The sequence below is a fragment of the Puma concolor genome, chromosome B4 (assembly GCF_028749965.1).
Source record: "Puma concolor isolate L17-30 chromosome B4, mPumCon1.1.hap2, whole genome shotgun sequence".
NCBI classification, from domain to species: domain Eukaryota; kingdom Metazoa; phylum Chordata; class Mammalia; order Carnivora; family Felidae; genus Puma; species Puma concolor.
In genome coordinates, this window is record NC_141673.1 from 106,756,892 (window position 1) to 106,780,403 (window position 23,512).

General features: G+C 36.6%; 1 protein-coding gene across 15 annotated transcripts in view; it reads left to right on the forward strand.

Moving 5' to 3' along the window:
- The window catches only part of ERC1 (ELKS/RAB6-interacting/CAST family member 1), a 523,541-nt gene that overhangs the window by 434,087 nt on the left and 65,942 nt on the right, over positions 1-23,512 (forward strand). For 11 of the 15 annotated variants that reach the window (XM_086714405.1, XM_086714409.1, XM_086714403.1 and 8 more), the window contains one exon: positions 3,371-3,469. In XM_086714405.1, the coding sequence (XP_086570531.1) occupies positions 3,371-3,469 (99 nt within the window). Of the gene's footprint in view, positions 1-3,370; positions 3,470-4,953; positions 5,021-23,512 lie in introns of all 15 variants that reach the window. The other 4 variants (XM_086714411.1, XM_086714413.1, XM_025930733.2 and 1 more) reach the window with 1 other exon arrangement.

Genomic DNA, 23,512 nt, shown 5'->3' on the forward strand with positions numbered 1-23,512 from the left:
TATAAGAATTGCTACACCAGCTTTCTTTTGACATCCATTTGCATGGTACATGTTTCTCTACCCCCCTCACCTTCAATCTGCAGGTGTCTTTAGGTCTAAAATGAGTCTTCTTATAGGCAGCAAATAGATGGGTCTTGTTTTTTTAACCATTCAGACCCCCTATGTCTTTTGATTGGAGTGTTTAGTCCATTTACATGCAAGGTAATTATAAGTAGATATGTATTTATTGCCATTTTATTACTTGTTTTGTCATTATTTCTGGAGATTTTCTCAGATCCTTCCTTGTCTTTGTCACTTTTGGGCTGTCCTTTACACTCAACGAATCCCCTTTAATATTTCTTGCAGGGCTGGTTTAGTGGTCACTAACTCCTTTAGTTTTTGTTTGTCTGAGAAACTCTTTATCTCTCCTCTTCTAAATGATAGCTTTGCTGGATAGAGTGTTCCTGACTACAGATTTTTCCCATCCAGCACTTTGAATATATCATGCCAGTCTCTTCTGGCTTGCCATGTTTCTGTGGAGAAATGTCCAGCTAGGCTTTCAGTTTTCCTTTGTAAGTTAGGGACTTCTTTTGCTGCTTTTAAGACTTTTTTCTTTACCACTATATTTTACAAATTTAATTACAATATGTCTTGGTATTGGCCTGCTTTGTTGATTTTGATGGGAGTTCTCTGTTCCTTCTGGATCTGGATGTCTGTTTCCTTCCCCCAGATGAGGGAAGTTTCCTATCATTTCTTGAAATAAATTTTCTGCCCCCTTTTCTGTCTCTTCTTTTGGGACTCTTATAAGATGGATGTTACCATGTTTGAAGGAGTCACTGAGTTCCCTAAGTCTATTCTTGTGTTTTATAATTCTTCTTTCTTTCTTTTGTTCAGCTTCTTTATTTTCCATTATTTTTTCTAGGTCACTAATTCATTCTTCTGCTTCTTCCAGCCTGCTGTTCACTGCATCACGCCTGTTTCCAATCTCATTTATGGCATTCTTCATCTATGATTGATTCTTTCTTAACTCTTTTATACTGGTGATAAGGGTCTCACTGATGTCGTCTATTCTTTTCTCAAGCCCAGTGGGTATCCTTAATGATTGTTACTTTAAATTCTCCATCAGGCCTGTTACTTACATATGTTTTGCTTAGATCTCTGGCCATGACCTTATCTTGCTCTTTCATTTGGGATGAATTTCTCCATCATGGCATTTTGTCTAAGTCTCTGACTTCTTCTCTGTGTTAGAAAATCCAGTTATGTCTCCTGCTCCTCAAACTATTGTCCTTAGGAAGAAGGAGTCATGTAGTGCCCCGGCCTAGCACTTTAAGAAATGTCTCTGGTATGTGCTGCATGCACTCTGCTCTTGTGTTTTGGCTGATCTGTCCTTCAGGCCAGTCATCTGCAGAGGTTCCTCCTTGCCTGCTGTGAGCAGTGTTTGGTCCCTGGCCTGATTGTGGCAAGTTTTAGCCAGGTATACTCTGGTCTGGTTGTGAAATAAAACCTGACACCAGCTCCACCAGAGCTGAGGCCCTATAGAATTCTCTGGTTGGGAGATGTGATTTATTTTGAAAAACTGAATGCTTATTGATGGTGTAAAGAAAAGCTATTGAATTTTATATATGTAGCTTCTGTCTAATCATCTCACTGAACTTTATTATAAGTTGTAAGTTTTTTGGTTGATTCTCTTAGATTTTGTAGATATGTCATTTCACTTACAGAACTATTTCCCCCCAATGTTTATGGTCTGTATATAATATAACATGCCCCCAAATTGAATAGTTGTTTAAAAAATGAGTAGTTTTTATAGTAACATGGAAATATGGGTCATACATATCATGAAGTGAAAAAAGAGTTACAGAGTCCTATCCTAGATATAATCCAGTCTTTATTGTATTTTATTTTTTTAAACCTTTTTTTTTTTTTTTTAAGTAGGCCTTACTCCCATGTGGGGCAATGAATTCATGAATCTGAAATCAAGAGTCGTATGCTGTACTGACTAAGCCAGCCAGGCACACCATTACAGTCTTTATTTTTAAAAATAAAGCAAGCACTGGGGCACCTGGGTGGCTCAGTCAGTTAAGCATCCGACTTCAGCTCAGGTCATGATCTCATGGTCCGTGTGTTCAAGCCCCGCATCGGGCCCTGTGCTGACAGCTCAGAGCCTGGAGCCTGATTTGGATTCTGTGTCTCCCTCTCTGTCTGCCCCTCCCCCACTCATGCTGTCTGTCTGTCTCTCTCTTGTAAATAAATAAACATTAAAAAGATTTTTTTAAGGGCGCCTGGGTGGCACAGTCGGTTGAGCGTCCGACTTCAGCCAGGTCACGATCTCGTGGTCCGTGAGTTTGAGCCCCACGTCAGGCTCTGGGCTGATGGCTCGGAGCCTGGAGCCCGTTTCCGATTCTGTGTCTCCCTCTCTCTCTGCCCCTCCCCCATTCATGCTCTGTCTCTCTCTGTCCCAAAAATAAATAAACGTTGAAAAAAAAAATTAAAAAAAAAAAAAAAAGATTTTTTTAAATAAAAAATAAAGCAAGCACTGCATAGAGGGCTTAATTTGGGAAGATTACTCTTTCCCTCTAAAATCTCTATACTAATTTTGGTGCCTGTCATAGTTTGCTTGGGCTGCCATAACAAAATACCATAAACTCACAATGCTGGAGACTGAGAAGTCCAAGATCAAGGTGCCAGCTGATTCAGTTCCTGGTGAGAGTTCTCTTCCTGGCTTGCAGAAGCCAACTTCATAATGTTTTCTCCTATAGTGGGGGTGGGGGGGTGGTGAATGAAAGTGAGAATGAGAATGATCTCTTCCTCTTCTTAAAAGACCACAGTCCTATCAGATTAGGACTCCACCCTGATAGCCTTATTTAACCTTAATTACCTCCTAAAGACTCTAGCCAGATATACTTACATTGAGGGTTAGGACTCCAACATGAATGGAGACAGAGGAGGGGTGCACAATTCAGTTCAGTGCAGTGCCTAAATTTTCCCTGATATCTTCAGAAATCTGATGTTCATTTTATTTCAGACAGAATTAGTTTTATCGTTTCTTATGACATTCTTTTTTTTTTTTTAATTTTTTTTTAGTGCTTATTTATTTTTGAGAAAGAGAGAGAGCACAAGTAGGGGAGGAACAGAGAGAGGGGGCGACACAGAATCCGAAGCAGACTCAAGGCTCTGAGCTGTCAGCACAGAGCCTGACCTGATGCTGACCTGATGGCAGGGCTCGAACTAACGAACCGCTAGATCATGACCTGAGCCAAAGTCAGATGGTTAACCGACTAAGCAACCCAGGCCCCCCTGTTTCTTATGACATTCTTAAGGTACTTGTTACTTTTCAGTGTATCATAGAAATTTTTATTTCATTTTAAATTCATGAACCATTTCTTCTTAGACACAAAATAGAATGAAGCTAATGGCGGACAACTATGAGGATGACCGCTTCATGTCCTCCCGTTCCAATCAAACCAATCACAAGCCCTCCCCAGACCAGGTAAGACTGCTCTTGAATGTTTTATAGAAACAAATGCGCTTTTATTTCCTTATATTTTATACCAGCATGTTACAAATTCCAGAATATAAGTTAGAAAAATAAAATTAAATCATCAGTTTCTGATATCTCCACTCATGTTTTTAAACACAGATTCAGTTTTTGTATAGGAAGGTGGTGGTGGGTGATTCTGAATATTTTAAGAGGAGATACTTGAAAGTTTGAGGACTATAAAAAATCGTTGAATTGGGTTGAGAAAAAAGATTAATCTCACAGATATATACTAATTTGTAAATGTCCTACTTTTCTTATTAAAACAATGCCTTATAAAAAAAACTCTTTTGAGTTCAATAAGGCACAACTCTGTTTATAGATAACTATTGTTTAATTGCAAATTTTAAAATCTCTGATCATCACCCATTATAAAGAGTGAAAATTTCTTCTCTCTCATTTCCTTGGTTGATCCCTCCAGTATTTGTCATTCTTAAGGAAAATTATTGCCTTCAGCTTCTCATCAATGCAAAAGGGGCATTGATGAGTCTAAAGGGAGCCATATTCAACTCCAGTCTTTTGGAAGAACTGAACTCTCCCAAGATCTTGAAAATGATGGATGGGAGAGAGTGGTGAACAGATTACCTCATATCCCATTGCCAAAAATCAGATTTCAACATCTCCATCACACTCAATCTTAAAATGTATAGCTGAAGGAAAAAAATAATAATAATAGTTAAGTAATTACATCCATATGACTAAAAAGTCAAGGGAAACTCCCCCACTAAACATCTCCACTGAATGATAGCCATGGCATTGTCTTAGAAGAAGAAATATTGCAGATGAAAGCAGCAATAATATCCAAATTGCGATTTTTTTGTAAGATACAGAAGGCAGAGTCATAGTTTGATGACATTTACTAAACCAGTTTAGGCAAGCCTTATGTTTTAGAGGGAAAACAATACCAATCTTAATGTAGGCAGAATGGAGAACTGTCTGTCTGAGGTCAGCAGTCTTTCTTTGCCAAGAAATACTTTTGCTATCTCTGCCTGTTCTTGATACCCAGAATTCAATTTATGCCAGTGCATATAAGATGAGTATTAGATTCTTTCCTTGAAATAGGTTTTGATAATGTATAAATACAAGAATTGGATGCCTGGGAGTAGTGGGAGGCAAACAGAAATGGGGAAAGTTTGAAGAAAAGGCAAAAATAAAGAAAAGCCTTCAACCTGATAATGTTGCCCAGATCTTGCTCTGAAATGGAGACAGTATCCTGGAAAGGTAGGAAGAGTAGAAGTGTAACAACAAACTAATTACTAATTTGAGTAGGTTAGGGAATTTAGGGAATTAGAATCTAATAGAAGAAGAGTCAAGAATTTAGAGACCATTTTCTTCTACTACATTATGCTTATGTCTTTGTTTTAAATACTAACCAACTCTTTTTCATTCCCATGCTGCTCTGGGACATTGTTCCCTTTGTCAACTCTCTCCCCTAGGATGAGGAGGAGGGTATATGGGCATAGCCAATCAGATGCTCTTAGTTCAGCCATTTTGTTCAGAACGGTGAGAAACACCTTTCCTTAACTATAGAAATGTTTTCTGTTTGTTTGCTTTCATTTTTTTTTTTTTTTACACAATCATTCTCACATCTTGTTTCTTTGTAATTCATGAAATTGTTTGGTGTGCTTTCTGTGTTCTCATTTTCACATGACTCCTGTGTGTATTGCTATGCTTCTGACATAGTGCGGTTGGGTTTTGTGGCCTTTTTTTTCTTGTGTGTTAATAGTCACCTTTATAATTTCTTTATGTACATTTTCAGGAGAACTTCCAGGGCATATAAATAAATTTCTCCTTTTGTGATTTTATTAATAAACTACCTTATCTAGTGTGATTCAGCAGTGTCCTGGTAAGGTTCATAGTGACTTACATCAAACTGGAAGTAGAAAATTGTTCAGATATTCTGCCAGTAGGTTTGGGATATACTTTTTATGATAATTAATTATAAGTATATGTCTTTAAAAAAATTGTGCTGTGAACTAAAACTTTTTGTTTCTATCTGTAGAAGGATGCTCTGAATTCCCATGGTCAGTAGTTCTTACAGAGTGCCTACATCCCCTAGGGCTTTGACATTACTCTCAAACTGTCCTTTAAGAAGTAAAGAAGTAAAGGAAGACCTTTTAAAAAATCGGTCTAAAGAATTCTTTCCCTCTCTTTTATGGATTGCTGCTGTGTTAAACAGTTGCCAGGACACTGTCTAGATTCTCCTTTCCAGGCCAATTGGCTGGAAAACACAGTCCAGCTGTGGCAGTATCTCCCTTTGATCTGATGCCCTGGAGGTTTGACTAAGGAAATCCTTTTCTTAGAAAAAAAAATAATTACAATTAATAAGTTCACACATATTGGTGGCCTTGCACTCCCTGGATTCACTGCCCTTGCTTATTGGTGATCTCACTCTTTTGGAGTCAGTTCTCCCTGAAAATTCTGTGTCTTAGTGTTATACTTCTTAAAATGATGAGAACATGTGTAGACCTCTCACTAGCAAACACAGCCAAGAAGGATGATGAGGTAAGTTGTGGAAAGGGGCATATACTGTGAAGATGGGAAGCTTTCCAAATGACTTTATCCTGAGGGTGTAAAAGGCGAAATGTATACCAGCCAAAAACCTCTTTCAGTTAGAGTGTTGCATGCCAGACAAAGCTAAAGCTGAGAAAATTAGTGTGCTAATTCTCTTTATCTACACTACCCCCTGTAAGGGTAGCTATTTGTCATCGTGAAGGATGTGGGGGCCATACAGTAGTTGAATACAGTTTACCAGTCCCCTCCTTCTAAATGAACCTGCCATGTCTATTTTGGCAGAACATAGGAGCCTCTTGGCATGCCTTAGCAGGAAGCACGTACCTGATGTATATGAATAGGATTGTATTGATTGTATACCCTTTTTCTAGCCAATCAGAAGAAACAAGTTAGTGGTACAGGAAGAAGGCCCATATATAACTTCACCAGGAGACTGAAAAATGAACAAACCTTCACGTACACTTGTTCCTAAAGTCTCCACTGTATTTTCTCTACTTCCCTAGTAGAATAACTCCTACAGAGAGTTGAAATGCTATTAATTTTTTTCCAAATAAAAGTTTCCTTTTTCCGAATAAGTTTATTCCAAAAGTTTATTTTTTCCAAATAAAAGTACAGCTTACTGCACTAAAATATTAACTACCATTGGTTTAACACAGTGGAGTTGTAATTAGCTGGTCTTAAGTGGAGTTCCTATGATACAATACTTCCACTTTTCTAAAATGTGCTATAAATGTCATATTATCATAAGGGTTTCATAAGAAATGCGTGAGTGACTGCAGATGTAATGACTTGACCTCCAGTTTTCCTCACTTGTTTTCTTGCAGAGAAGTTTTTCCTAACAAAACTTTAAACTTTTGAAATTGATGACTTACCTTATAAAACTTAAGAATATAAATAATACTTTACATCTCAAACCTTTTGTAAAACACAGTACATATCAACAGCAAAACCAAGGTCTTACTAGATATAATCAATACTCAGGAAGAGAATCATAGAAGTACGGAGCTGAGAGGGGTCTCGGTAATTTCATAAGAAGTGGCAGAACATGATGGTTAAGACTCTAGGCTTTGGAGCAGAATGTCTCTGGTGAAATCTTAACACCACCATGTATTTAACTTGTGACTTCGGACAAGATACTTAATCTCCCTGCAGTTCAATTTCTTCATCTTTCAAATGGGTGTTGTGAGAAGCAGATGAGTTGTGAGAGGCATAAACTTTGTGGAGTCAGACAGCACTGCTTTGCATCTAGACTCCTCCACCTTCTTCGTGGCCTGGGGAAATTAACTCAGTTTTTTGTAAAAATGGGTTTATTAATGGACTAGTTTGTAGGGTTGTTGGACAGATTAATAAGTTGATGTATGTAAAATGAATTGAACAGTGTCTTCCACCATGTACTCTGCTTATATTATTATATTTGTTGTTGCTGCTGTCATCATTAACTTGAATCCACCTCCAGGAAGTAGTCAGCATTCAGTAAGTGTCAGTTACTATTTTTATTAATATCTATTCCAGTGCCCTCATTTTATATTGTAAGGGTGCTAAAAAAAAAAAAAGATTTAGATACGACATTAAAGCCCCCAGGCATTTCTGTGGTATGGAAAGAGGAACTAGTAGCTGGCAGTGAAAGAGATAATCTAAGACATATTGATGATTATATCTCCCTTTCTGTCACCAAAAGTTTAATCTCTTGTATGCTGAGGAATTTTTTTCCCTCGAGAAAACACCTTGAATTTTTTTATAAAAGAGATTTATTCATTGAAACTTTCTTTGAAAGAGTTTGCTGTCAAGAAACCCTCCTCAGACACACAGAATAAAGCAAGTGTTACCTCCAGTTAGAAAGCATGAAAGTCCCAGGGCACCTGCGTGGCTCAGTCGGTTAAGTGTCCAATTTCAGCTCAAGTCATGATCTCGTGGTTCGTGAGTTTGAGCCCTGTGTCAGGCTCAGTGCTGACAACTCAGAGCCTGGAGCCTGTTTTGGATTCTGTGTCTCTCTCTCTACCCCTACCCCACTCATGCTCTGTCTCTCTCTCCTTCAGAAGTAAGTAAACATTTTTTTTAAAAATGTATTTAAAAAGAAAGCCTGAGAGTCCCTTCTCTCTCCCCTCAGCCTATAGGAAATCCATGTGAAATGTGTTCCCACTATTTTCCATCCCTTTAATTTGTGTTTTCTTCTTTCTTCTTTTTCCCTTACAGTAGAAAGTAGTCCCCATGGGCGCAGGGACTTCAATATGTTTACTTTTCTATTTCTATAATCTTGGGGCACCTGGGTGGCTCAGTCGGTTGGTTAAGTGTCTGACTTCAGCTCAGGTCATGATCTCACGGTTTGTGAGTTTGAGCCCCGCATCTGGCTCTGTGCTGACAGCTCAGAGCCTGGAGCCCACTTCAGATTCTGTGTCTCCCCCTCTCTCTGCCCCTCCCATGCTCATGCTCTGTCTCTCTCTGTCTCTCAATAATAAATGTTAAAAAAATGTATATTTCTATCATCTAGAATAATGCCTAGTATATAGTAGGCCCTCAGTAAGTTTATATTAAATTAATTAACTTTTGAATTCATGAAATCCAGAGAAGAAACAGTAAAGTTTACACTGAAACCAAGAGCATAGAATTAGCTGTTAGCTTTAATGTCAGCATTACCAGTACAAGAAAGGGAAGTTTTGAAAAGGAAGATAGGAAAAGTGTCTAGAAACAAAAGACCTGTACAGAGAAATGTTAAGAATTTAAAGGAAAGCCATAATTAAGCCCTAGAATCAGGCTCCCATAATTTCATTCTAAATAAAAAAGAGTTGACTATAATTGAGAAATATTTTGTGTTGAAAACTGAACATCCTTCGGGTAGAAACTTTCCTCCTAGAACCTGTGACTCATAGCCATTAGAAAGAACCTGGAGCATAGTAGGTACCATGGCTATGTGCTCTTTGTATACTTCATTCCGTGGAAGCGCTTTATGTAAACTAGCAGCAGACCCCCTCAAATAAAGGATGTACTTGTCAAGAGACTTAGCATTTGGTCTTGGAATAAGACCATTCCACTGACTAAAATCTGAAAATGAGTTGCCTGACCATTCGATCAGCACTATAGCATCTCAAAACATGTTTTGGACCAGTATGTTATGAAACTTTTCTTTCTTAGAGATATCACTGTTAAGACAAACTTTTAATACAAATGTTTAATTTTTTTTAATGTTTATTTATTTTTGAGAGAGAGAGTGACAGGAGTGAGGGAGGGGTAGAGAGAGAGGGAGACACAGAATCCAAAGCAGTCTCCAGGCTCCAGCTATCAGCACAGACCCGATGCGGGGCTAGAATCCACAAACTGGGAGATCATGACCTGAGCCAAAGTTGGATGCTTAACTGACTGAGCCACCCAGGCACCCCATTTTTTTTAATGTTTATTTTTTATTTTTGAAAGAAAGAGAGTGCAAAGGGGAAGGGGCAGAGAGAGGGAGACATAGAATCTGAAACAGGATCCAGGCTCTGAGCTGTCAGCACAGAGCCTGACATGGGGCTCGAACTCATGAACTGCGAGATCAAGACCTAAGTCAAAGTCAGACACTTACTTAACTGACTGAGCTACCAAAGGTGCCCCCAGAAGTTTTTTATTTTAATGAAGTTGAACTTTTCAATTATTTCTTTTATGGATCATGCCTTTCATGACTAAAAAGTCATCGTCATACCCAAGATCACCTAGGTTTTGTCCTATATTATCTTCTAGGAATGTTCTAGGAATGTTATAGCTTTGCATTTTACATTTAGGTCTATGATCCATTTTGAACTGATTTTTTGAAAAGTGTAAAGTTTGTGCCTAGACTGATCTTTTTGCATGTGGATGTCCAGTTCTAGCATCATTTTTTGAAAAGACTGTGTTTGTTCCATTTTATTGCCTATACTGTTTTGCCAAAGATCAGGTGACTCTAGGTATGTGGGTCTGTTTCTGGGCTCTCTGTTCTTTCCCACTGATTTATTTGCTGGTTCTTTTGTCGATATTATATTATCTTTATTACTGTAGCTTTATAGTAAGGCTTGAAGTCAGGTAGTGTCAGATCTCCAACTTTGTTTTCTCCTTCAAAATTACGTTGACTATTCTGTATCTTTTGGCACTCCATATGAACTTCAGAATCAGTTTTCTGTTTTCCACAAAATAACTTGCTGGGATTTTGATTGGGATTGCATTGAATCTAGAGATCAGGTTGGAAAGAACTGACATCTTGACAATACTGGGTCTTCCTATCCGTGAACCTGGACTGTCTCTCCATGTTTAATTTTTTCATTGATTTCATTCATCAGAATTTTGTAATTTTCTTCATATAGATCTTGTACATATTTTGTTAGATTTATACTTAAGTATTTCATTTGGGGGGATGCTATGTAAATGGCGTTGTGTTTTTTATTTCAAATTCCACTTGTTCATTGTTGGTATATCAGAAATCAATTGATTTTATATTAACCTTATACCCTACAACCTTATTATTGTAATTGTTAGGGTCAGGCGTAAGGCAGGGTAAAGATAGGAGTCAGAGGCTAGAAAATTTTAGCAGTCAAAGGCTTTATTTGGGAACTAAGGTCTCGGGCGAGGTTCGGTGACTCAGGGAGAGAGAGAGGAGTCAGGGAAGTCGCACCCAGGTGTGGTGGGGTGGGGTTTTTAAGCTCAGCGGTTCCGGGTTTAGGTCTGGGTGGGCCTTTTTAGCGTCAGGTGGTGCTTTTGCTCGGTGATTGGTTGACCTCCAATTCGTTCTGGCAGCTACTAGGGGCTTTTCGTTGGGTTGCACTGGCAAGATGGCTGTCCCCTCTACTGTGGTTCCAAGGACATCCTAACAGTAATTAATTGCTTATTAGTTCCAGGAGTTTTTGTTATTGTTCTTCAGTCATTTGGATTTTCTACTAGACAATAATGTCATCTCTGAATAGAGACAGTTTTATTTCTTCCTTCCCAATCTGTGTGTCTTTTATTTCCTTTTTTTTTTTTTTTTTTTTTTTTTTTTTTTTGTCTTATTGCATTAACTAGAACTTCTGGTACAATATTGGAAAGAAGTGGTGCAGGGACCATCCTTGTATATACCTGATCTTAGTGGGAAAGCCTCAAATTTCCCACCATTATGTATGATTTTAGCTTTATATATATTTTTTGTAGACATTCTTTATCAAGTTGAGGAAGTTCCCCCCTCTATTCCCAGTTTACTGAGAGCTATTATCATGAATTGGTGTTGGATTTTGTCAGGTGTTTTGTCTACATCTGTTAATACAATTATGTGATTTTCCTTCTTTTGCCTGTTGATGATCATGATGGCTTACACTAATTGATTTTCAAATGTTGAACCAGCCTTGCATACCTGGGATAAATTTTACTTGGTCTTGGTGTATAATTTTTTTTTTATGCATTGTTGGATTCAGTTGCAAATATTTTGTTGAGGTCTTTTGCATCTATGTAAATGAGAGATACTGGTCTGTAGTTTTCTGTTCTTCTGATGTCTTTGCCTGGTTTTGGTATTAGGGTAATGCTGGCCTCATAGAGTGAGTTAGGAAGTATTCCCTCTGCTTCTGTCCTCTGAAAGAGATTGTAGAGAATTGATATAATTTCTTCCATTTAAGGAAAATGGGTAAAATTTATCAGTTAACCCCTCTGATGTAACTACTTTCTTAGATGTTTACCTTAATCTTTATAATAATATATCTTACAGTTAGTAGACTACAAATGCATTTTCCTAGATAAATTTCTTTATGTAGATACAATATTCCTTGCTTGCTTTAAATATCGCTAACATGTATTAGAGAAAGACTCCAAAATTATAAGGTCTTTTTAAACCTGGCACTCACATCCTGTTATTTTATTTAGTCATCTCCATGTTTAAAGAAGAGTCCTATTCTTGGGGGGAAATTTTGTCTTCTGTAAAATAAATTTCTGCATTGAAACTCATTTTTTTCAATTAATTTTCCATATCAAAATGAAAGCTATGTTTTTAATCAGATTTTGTTCAAAGTAAAAAAAAAATTTTTTTTAGACAGAAGCAGTGAAGGAAGTGGGAAGTTGTTTAATGGGTTTAGAGTTTCAGTTTTGGAAGGTGAAAAATACAGAGGTTGGTTGCACACCAGTGTGAATATACTTAACACTACTGAACTGTACACTTAAAAATGGTTAAATGGAAATTTTTATGTTATGTGTGTTTTACTACAGGTTTTTTGTTTTTTGTGGGGGGTTTTTGCCACAATTTAAACAACGTTTTTAGTGAAAAACAACTAATGGTGATCTTCTGGCAAAATGTATTCAAAATATGCACTATTATTTGAAACATTATATAAGTAAGACAGAGAGGCACCCTTCTTTCCCAGATAAATATCTTAAAGTTTTGAAATGGAAAAGGACTGCCTTTGAGCTTTTGTTTAGCTTTTTGTTCTCTACTTGGGAACAGAGCTATTGATTTTAGTAGTTGATCTCTTAGCATATTAAAGAATTTGTACTGTTTGCGGGGCTTCCGTGAGTTGAACTACTTAGGATAGGAAGCTCCTCCAAAAGGATCATTTACATAATTTATTGTTTTTAAATATGTTCACACTGGGGCTTACTTTAACAAAGGTACACAACCCATACTTACTACCAAGACTTTATGTAGCCAACCTAGCAGCTACATGCTGAGTTTTTAAGTGAGTTGAAACACTAAGTAATTTTACCAACTTCAATTATATGGGATCTTTGCTTTTTTTTTTTTTTCAACATCTTATTATGAAACTTTTCCAACATACAGGAAAGTTGAAAAAAATTGTGTCTTAAACCTAGAGTCTCTAAGATTTTGTTATGTTTACTTTATCACATCTTCCCATCTGTATGTCAACCGGTCTCATTTTTTCATGCATTTCAAAGTAAGAGACACTTGTATCCATCACCCCCTGCTTATTAATTAAAATTCAAAATTTTACGAATTTTTATGAAAATTTTATGAAAATTCAAAAATTTATGGTTTCTTTTTTTATTAGTGAAATGCACCAATCTTAAGCTATGCTATTCTATGAGTTTTGTGTGACCTAAACTCCTATTAAGATATAGAAAGGGGTTAGCAAATATTTTTTTAAGAGCTACATAGTAAATATTTAGGTTTCTGTAGCAGCTACTTAAGTCTACCACTGTAGTGAGAAAGCATTAGTGGACAATAAGTAATTAAATAAGAATGGTTCTGTTCCAATAAAACTTTATTTATGGTCACTGAGATTTGAATTTCATAGAATTTTTACATATCATGAAATAGTTTTCTCCAACCATTAAAAAGTGCAAAAATTATTCTTAGCCAACAGACATGCAAAAATAACGGCTGTCTGGATTTAGATCATTTGGTCATTGTTGTTTGCCAGGCCCTGATACAGAGTATTAACATCTCCCAAGAAAATTTTCTCTCACCTCTTGTCATTGCCCAGTTTGTACCTACGTACTCACACCTAGAAGCAAACACAGTTAATGTTTGTGTGTTTGCTTGACATAAATTAATTTGCCTGTTCTAGAACCACATATAAATGGAATCATACAGTCTGTCCTCTTGTGTAAGATTTATTTTACTCAGCATAATACATTTAAATTTCATTCGTTTTTTTTGAGTAAGGACCTATATGTGAGACCTGAAACCATGAAGAGAGAACAGAGAGCACAGGTCTTTGACATCGAATGTACCAACATCATTCTAGATATGTCTCCTTAGACAAGGGAAATAAAAACAAAAATAAACTATTGGGACTACATCAAAATTAAAAGCTTCTTCACAGCAAAGAAACAACCAACAAAACTAAAAGACATCCTACTGAATGGGAGATATTTGTAAATGACATATCTGATAAGGGGTATCCAAAAGATGTAAAGAACTTACACATAACTCAACACTAAAAAAAATAAATAATCCAGTTAAAAAATGGGCAGAAGACATGAACAGACATTTCTCCAAAGAAGACATCCAGATGCCCCTCAGACACATGAAAAGATGCTCAACATCACTCATTATCAGGGAAATGCAAATCAAAACCACAATGAGATATCACTTCACACCTGTTAGAATAGGTAAAATCAAAATCTCAAGAAATAACAAGTGTTAGAAGGACGTGGGAAAAAAAGGAACCCTCATGCACTGTTGGTGGGAATACAAACTGGTGCACCCACAGTAAAAAACAATACAGAGGTTTTTCAAAAATTAAAAATAGAGCTACCCTACAATCCAGTAATCACACTCCTGGGTAGTTAGCCAAAGAATACAAAACACTAATTCAAAGGGATTTATGCACCCCTGTGTTTAGTGCAACATTTACAATATAGCCAAATTATGAAAGTAGCCCAAGTGTCCATCAACAGATGAATAGATAAAGAATATATGGTATATATATACAATAGAATATTATTCAGCCATAAAAAAATAATGAAATTTTATCATTTGCAGTACCATGGATGGATCAAGAGAGTATTATGCTAAGCTAAATAAGCCAGAGAAAGAAAAATACCATATGATTTCACTCATCTGTGGAATTGAAGAAACAAATGAATAAAGGGGGAAAAAAAAGAGACAAACCAAAAAACAGACCCTTAACTATAGAGAACACACTGGTAGTTACCAGCAGAGAGATGGGTGAGAGGATGGGTGATATAGGTGAAGATTAAGAGTACACTTATCATGATGAGCACTGACTAATGTATAGAGTTTTTGAATCGCTGTATTGTACACCTGAAACTATTACAACACTGTACATTAACTACACTGGAATAAAATAAAATAAAAAATAAAATCATTCATTTTTTTAATTGTAGATGTAGTTCATTTTTATTGCTTAGTTGTATTCCATTGTGTGGTGACTGATCACAGTTCATTTGGATCTCTTTGATGTCTGGCCTGTCTCCAGTTTGGGGCAATTATGGATAAAACTATTCTTAAACACATCTTTAGGTGGACAGATGCCTTTATTTCTTCAGGTAACTACCTACAAATGGACTTACCTTTGTTATTTGATAGGTATCTCTTGAGTTTTATAAGAAACTGCCACTTTTTCAAAGTGGTTATATCATATTTTTTGCTCCCACCAGCAACAAATGAGACTTCTGGTTGTTCCACATCCTTCTAAACATTTGATACTTTCCTTTTTTTTTTTTTTTTGATTTTGACCATTTTTATGGCTGTATACAGGTATTTCATTGTGGTTTTCATTTTAATTCTGTCACTGATTAGTGATGAGCACTTTGTCATGTGCTGACTGGCTATTTGCATGTTTTCCTTTCTGAAGCATCTGTTCACATTTTTATTTTTAATTGAATTTTTGTTTTATTAAGTTGTAAGCATTCTTTATATGGTTTAGATACCAGTCCTTTTTGAGATACATATCTTGCAAATATTTTCTCCTAGTCTGTGGCATGTGTGTTCAGTTTTTTAATGGTATTTTTTCATTATCAGGTCTTTAATTTACTGAAGTCTAATTTATCAGTTTCTAATGGTTATTGCTTTCTAGTTTCTAAGAAACTTTTGCCTAACACATAAAAGCTAAAATATTCTGTTTTTTTTTTCCTTTTTCCAGACACTTTATCATTTTGTGTCTACATTTAGTTCTGTAATCCACCTCTAAGTTTGATATATTTTGGTAAGGTAAGGGGTCAAGTTTCTTTTTTTTCCCCAAATGCATATCCAGTTGTTCTTAAATACTATTCTTTCTCTATAGAATTCCTGTGCACCTTTGTAAAAAAATCAAAGATGTAAATATGTGTCTATGTTTGTGCCTCTTCTGTTTTATATTACCACGCTGCCTTAATTGCTTGCTATAGTTTCATAATATGTTAAAATCAGGTAGTGTAAGTCTTTCAAATTGTTAACTTTTTTTTTAAGTTTATTTATTCATTTTGAGAGAGCACAAGTGGGGAAGGGCCAGAGAGAGAGAGGAAGAGAGAGAATCTCAAGTAGGCTCCACACTGTCAGGGCAGAGTCCAATGCAGGGCTTGAACTCACAAACCATGAGGTCATCACCTGAGCCAAAATCAAGAGTTGGACACTTAACTGACTGAGTCACCCAGGTGCCACATCAAATTGTTAGTCTTTATTAAAGTTGTTATAGTTATTTCAGGTTGTTTGCATTTTCATATAGATTTTAATCTGTCAGTTTCTATGACAAATCATGCAGGGAGGGTATTTAGATTGCATTGATTCTGTAAACTAGTTTGGGGATAGTTGACATTTTAACACTATTAAGTCTTTCAAACCATGAACATAGTATAGTTCTCCATTTAATTAGATCTTCTTTAACTTGTATCTACAATGTTTTATTTCAGTTGTTTGCTGCAAATATATAAAAATACAGTTGTTGTTTTTTATATTGAAATACCTTACAGTTTTGCTTACCTCACTTATCCTGGCAGTTTTATTATTATTTAGTTTAAAATATTTTCTCTTCTTCCTACAGATTTGCTAAAGTGTCTAATTGCAAATTGGGTCATATTTTTATTGATTTCCAGGTGAATCTCATTGTGATCAGAGAATATACTTTGTATTATTTTAATATTTTATATTTTCTGAGGCTTTCATTTTATGTCCCAGAATACAGTCCATGTTGATGAAAATACATGTGCTCCTGAAAGGAATGGTATTCTTTAGTTATTGCATATAGTGTTCTATAAATATCAGTTAGGTCCAGGTGGTTGATAAAATTGCTCACAAATTGCATGACTTTACCAAAAACTCATGAGATGGAGATGTCTATTAGTTGCTGAGAAAGAAATATTAAAATATTCAAGTATAATTGGAATTTTTGTATTTGTCCTTTGAATTCTTCGATTTTTGCTTCATATATTTTGACATTGTTATTATTTGCATACCCATTTATGATTGTACTCTTATTAAACTATTCTTCTTGTCATTATGAAATATCCTTATTTTTAATAATACCCTTTGTCTTTAAATTATTAGTCTTAAACCAACAGGGAGCAATGTAAAGTGACAGTAGAGGTCACTTAAGTGTTGTCTGGCAAATTAACAGGCATTCAATGAATACTTCTTGAATATTGACTTTCTCCAGCTTTAGTTTTTCTCAAGATTGCTTTTCTTCTTTTCTTTAATGTTTATTTACTTTAGAGAGAGAGAGGGTCAGAGAGGGAAGGAGACAGAGAATCCCAAGCAGGCTCCTGTCTGTTGGCACAGAGCCCAACATGGGGCTAGAAGTTACGAACTGAACCGTGAGATCACGACCTGAGCCAAAATCAAGAGTCGGATGCTTAACTGACTGAGCCACCTGGGCACCCCTCTCAAGATTATTTTTAGATAGGGGCGCCTGGGTGGCTCAGTCAGTTAAGCGTCTGACTTCAGCTCAGGTCATGATTTCACGGTCCGTGAGTTCGAGCCCTGCATCAGGCTCTATGCTGACAGCTCAGAGCCTGGAGCTAGCTTTGGATTCTGTGTCTCCCTCTCTCTCTGCCCCTCCTCTACTCATGCTCTGCCTCTCAAAAATGAATAAATGTTAAAAAAAAAAAAAAAAAAAGATTACTTTTAGATAATTCATGACCTTTTATGGGTCCTTAGAAATTTTAAGATTATTTATTCTATTTCTGTGAAAAATGTCATTGGTATTTAAATAAGGATTGCATTGAATCCATAGGTTAGATTGCTTTGTGTAGTTTGGACATTTTAATAATATCAGTTCTTCCCGTCCTTGAGCATGGAATATCTTTCCATTTATTTGTGTCTTCTTTGATTTCTTTCATTAATGACTTACAGTATTCAATATACAAGTCTTTTACCTTCTTGGTTAAATTTATTCCTAGGTATGTTATTCTTTTTTTTTTTTTTTTTTTAACATTTATTTATTTTTGAGAGAGCACAAGTGGGGGAGGGGCAGAGACACACACACACTCACACACACACACACACACACAGAATCCAAAGCAGTCTCCAGGCTCTGAGTTGTCAGCGCAGGGCCCGACATGGGGCTTGAACCCACGAACTGTGAGATCATGACCTGAACCGAAGTTGGATGCTTAACCAACTGAGCCACCTAGCCGCCCCTCTTTTTGATGTAATTGTAGACAAGATTGTTTTCTTAATTTCTCTTTCTGATAGTTTATTATTAGTGTATAGAAACACAACAGTTTTTTACGTATTGATTTTGTATCCTACAACTTTACAGAATTCATGTATTCTAACAATTTTTTGGCACAGTCTTTAGGGTGTTCTATACATAATATGTCATCTGCAAATAGTAACAGTTTTACATCTTCCTTTTTGATTTGGTTGGCTTTTATATCTTTTTCTTGCCTAATTGCTTTGGCTAGGACTTCGAATACTAAAAAAAATGTGGTAAAAATAGACATTCTTTTTTTTTTTTAATGTTTATTTATTTTTGAGAGAGAGTGAGTGTGTGTGCAAGCTAGGAAGAGGCAGAGAGAGAGGGAGACAGAGGATCCGAAGCAGGCTCTGTGCTGACAACGCAGAGCCCAACACAGGGCTCGAGCTCACAAACTGTGAGATCATGACCTGAGCTGAAGCCGGACGCTTAACCCACTGAGCCACCCAGGAGCCCTGGTAAAAATAGACATTCTTGTTTTGTCCTGATCTTATAGGAAGCGCTCTCAGCTTTTTGTTACTGAATATGTTAACTGTGGACTTGTCATATATGACCTTTATTATGTTGATGTGTGTTCCCTCTATACCCACTTAGTTGAGAGTTTATCACAAATGGATGTTTAATATGGTCAAATGCTTTTTCTGCCTCTATTGAGATAACTATCATCATTTTATCCTTCATTTTGTTAACGGTGTATTGCATTGACTGACTTGCAGGCGTTGAAGTATCCTTGTACCCCTGGAATAAATCCCACCAGATCCAAGATGTGATCCTTTTAATGTATTGTTGAATTCAGTTTGCTAATATTTTCTTGAGGTTTGTGTGTGTGTGTGTGTGTGTGTGTGTGTGTGTCTATGTTCATCAGAGATATTGGCTTATAATTATTTTCTTTCTTGTGGCATTTCTGTTTTCTTCTAGTTTTGGTATCAGGGTAATACTGGCCTCATAAAATGAGTTTTCAAGAGTTTCCCTTCTTCTGTTTTTTGGAAGAGTTTGAGAAGAATTGCTGTTAATTCTTTAAATGTTTGGTAGAATGCACCAGTGAAACCATCTGGTCCCAGGCTTTTCTGTTTGGGGAGATTTTTGATGACTGATTCAATCTCCTTACTCAATATTGGTCTGTTTAGATTTTCTATTTCTTCATTATTCAAACTTGATAGGTTGTACGTTTATAGGAATGTATCCTTTTCTTCTAGGTTATCCAATTTGTTGGTATATAATTGTTCCTAGTAGTCTCTTATGAGCCTTTGTATTTCTGTGGTATCAGTTGTAACATCTCCTCCTTTATTTCTGATTTTATTTATTTAAATCCTCTCTCTTTTCTTCCTTGGAGAGTCTAGCTATTGTTTGTCACTTCAAAACACCAGCTCTTAGTTTCATTGATCTTTTCTATGGTCTTTTTGGTTTCTATTTCCTTTATTTCTGCTCTGATCTTCAGCATTTCCTCCTTCTATTAACTTTGGCCTTTATTTGTCCTTTTTCTAGCCCCTTGAGGTGTAAAGTTAGATTGTTTATTTGAGACTTTTCTTGTCTTTTGAGGTAAGCATTTATCACTATGAACTTCCCTCTTAGATTGGTTTTAACATTTTAAAGAGAAATAAAGTAAACACTGAAGTAGTCCCCTGTGATTTTCTTTACTGGCCATCTGCTGAAACATTATGTCATGAGAAGAGCTGATGATATATATACTTCACAGGTCAACAGTAACTCACTAACCCATAGCCAGAGAAAATACCAGAATAGCTTGGGACCTCAAGAAGCTTTTATTTGAATCTTTAAAACCTAAGAAACTTTTCTTTTCTTTTCTTTCTGTTGAATTGGTTGTTAATCTCTTTTTAGCTTTGGAATAGCACTTTTCTGCTTAGACTAGAGGAAAATTAAGATTTTTTGCTGTCAGGAATTATTTCTTTCAAAGTGGTATTTCTCTTCTATAAAAGGGTACGTGTATATAATTTTGTTAAGGCACTTATACTGAATTGTGTTTAATAGTTGGGAGTGAGAGTACTTTTTGGTATGTGATTTTGCTACTTCTCCTGTGGGGATAGTAATATTTTCCTGCAAGAGTGGATGCTTCCGCTTCTACTTCCTGCTGTCCTCTTTCCCCCAAACTTATAAGAGCCCTTGATAAACAGAGCGGAGAACCAAGCATTGTATACCAGTGTTCTCACCAGCCTCACCAGATCCTGACTCTCTTATTCAACTAAGAGAGGTGCCAGTCATCTATACCTGCTCAGCCTTATCTCACAGCAAAGAGTGAAACAAAAAGAATTCGTCACAAAAATAATCACTCCTCTGTGAACAAAGGTTCACATCATTCCTCCTTGATGTGTTTTGGCCTTTCCAGAATAACTGTGGGACAATGTTGATCTGTTTATATGACTTGGACAGAGCTGTTAGGTTTTTAGCACAACCTTTCAACTGCCAAAGTTGTTTTTTCTCTGACAGACTGACTGTTAGGATCAACTATCATTTTTCTGGCCCTTAGATATTAAATTCCTCAAACTTCAAATATGTCTTTTCTGTTTCACATGAATTATCCAAGAAAAATGTAGACAGCTGTTTGTATAATTAAAAAAACATTAAATGAAGGTCATATATTTTAAGTAATTCATTAACCTCTTAGATCCTTAGTTTATTCATCTCTAAAATGAGTGTGATGATAACTGTCCTATTTCTTTTAAGGCAGTGTAGTGAGTGTGAAAGGTGTTTATAAGTCCATAAGCTGCTATGCAAATAGTAGGTGCACAGCCAGCATTCACTTCAGATAGCTTTTGTGTGGTATTTGAAGTGTAACACAGGCAGTCTTCATTTTTAGTTTTAGAACATTTTTTACAGATACATCAAAGGAATGCTGATGGGAAAAGGATATAGTTGTTTGACACCAAATCTCTGTATTTTAAACACCAACTTTCTGTATTTTTAGCGTTAGTCAACATTTTCTGAAGTCACTGTGCTTTGTGATAGCCTGCAGATACTCTCAGAATTCTAGAACCTTTGCTCTAGACTACAGTTTTTGCCAGATTCAGACTACAACTATGTTACACGCTTTGTGGACTGTAATAGTTGATATAGTAAGATAAAGTAATGCATGCTAGCTACAATATGAAAGCTCTATCAACATTATCATAGAAATAGAATACTGCTTTTATTTACTAACTATAATCATTCCCCAGTTTTTTCACTGTTTTGTGTACCTTTGTACTTCTAAATTCAGCTTACCATTCTTTCTTCCTTCATGATTTAGAATGATTTGTGACTGAACCAGATTTTATCTTCAATGTTTTTCTTTTTCTTTCCTTTTTTTAAAGTATGATTTCCATTTTATTTGTTTTCCAGAGGATAGCTTTTCTTCAGACTTAAAAACTCACCTCCTTACATTGGCTTTGGCAGAGGTGATAGGGTAGCACCTGCAGATCTAAATCCCATTGGGGGGTGTTTGGTCCTTCTGGGCTTCACAAAAGTCATACCCTACTACCTTGCTACAAATGGCACAACTCCTGCAGTAATGTAGTTTCACTTAGAGCTTGAGAAGCATAAAGGTGTGAAAGACCCTTGCTTCAGAAATGTCCTGATAGCTATAGCCTCTGCTGTGTTTCAAACCATGAACGTTTTAGTGGCCTAGTCCTTGGGCACACATCAGGCACAGCGGGTGCAATGAACAAGCTGCACATAATGTTGGCGGCCCTTTTCTTCATGATAATTGTTTCTTCTTTCCCTGGTCATCTTGGAAGCAAGCACCCAAGAGCTCCGCTTTTTCTCATGAAAACATTTTTCTGCTGTAGAGGTATTATAACTGTTGGGATTCCTTCAAGATGGCTGCCTCTGCTCTCCTTCTAAAAGCCCACTAGGGTATTTAGGCCCCCAGGAGCCACAACACACTGGTACTCCTGGTGAATTTATACATCTTCTTCCCGATTAGGATTTCTCTGATAACTGGTCACCAACCTGGAAGTATCTCAGAACTTCCCCCCTCCCTGGCCTTTCACTTTTTTTTTTTTTTTTTCTTCCCTTAAAGCCTAGACAGTCTTCCAGAACTGGATGACCATGAAGATAGACAGAGGCATGCCCAGCCCCATTTCCCCATTCCAGCAGCAGACAGGAAAGGAATAGGTCTCACTGTATCTCCTAGATTTATATATACTCTCTTCTCTCTACTTGTCAGAATGCACACTTCTGTGCATAAATGACTGTGTGGGGACTTTCTTTGTGTGAGAACTAGGAGTCTTAAGGAAGGCAGATTGAGAAAAATTGGATTTGTAGTCAACACTAATCACTTAACTTCGAAAGGGAAAGAATTACCCATAATCCCACCACTCTGATGCAATCTCAGTTAACATTCTCTTGTCTCATAGTCCAGTGTTATTGTTTTTCTTAGGTATTTTCTTAGGTATTTCTTTCTTAGGTATTGTCATAACTGTGATACATGCACATTAGTGCACTTAAAAATTTCTACTTTCTGGGGCGCCTGGGTGGCTCAGTTGGTTAAGCGTCTGACTTTGGCTCAGGTCATGATCTTACGGTTTGTGAGTTCGAGCCCTGCGTGGGGCTCTGTACTGACAGCTCAGAGTCTGGAGCCTGTTTCAGATTCTATGTCTCCTTCTCTCTCTGCCACTCCCCTGCTCACACTCTGTCTCTCAAAAATAAATAAATGAAAAAAAAATTTTTAATTAAAAAAAGAAAAAAATTTCTACTTTCTTAAAAATGTACTATTATGGGGCACCTGGGTGGCTCAGTCGGTTAAGCGTCCGACTTCGGCTCAGGTCATGATCTCACGGTCCGTGGGTTTGAGCCCCGCATCGGGCTCTGTGCTGACAGCTCAGAGCCTGGAGCCTGTTTCAGATTCTGTGTCTCCCTCTTTCTGTGACCCTCCCCTGTTCATGCTCTCTCTCTGTCTCAAAAATAAATAAATGTTAAAAAAAATTTTTTTTAAATGTACTATTATATCCCACCTATGAAACTGACAAAATATTTTTTTCTTTTGTGTCCTTTATAAGGCAGTTATATTATTTTTATGGCCTTTTACCTTGGTGGTAAAGGGTGTTTGTCTTTAGACCTAATTTGAATGCTGCTCAGTAGCTATGTAATTTCCCACAAATCACTTAACCTCTTCTCTAAGTGTTCCTCATTTGTTAAATGGCAATAATAAAACCTGCAGCAAAGGCTATTGTGCAGATTAAATATAATAAGGTATTTAGTGCACTTAACCCTTTGCCTGGCATGTAGGAAGTGCTAAATAAATGACAGTAGCAAAGACATTCTTAGTGGCTGTGATACAACCCTGGAATATTTATGAGACCCATTGATGCTACTATTTATTTTATAGATTTTTCCTGCCTCCTAATAGAGTAACATTACTTTTTTTTTTAATTTTTTTTTTTAACGTTTATTTATTTTTGAGACAGAGAGAGACAGAGCATGAACAGGG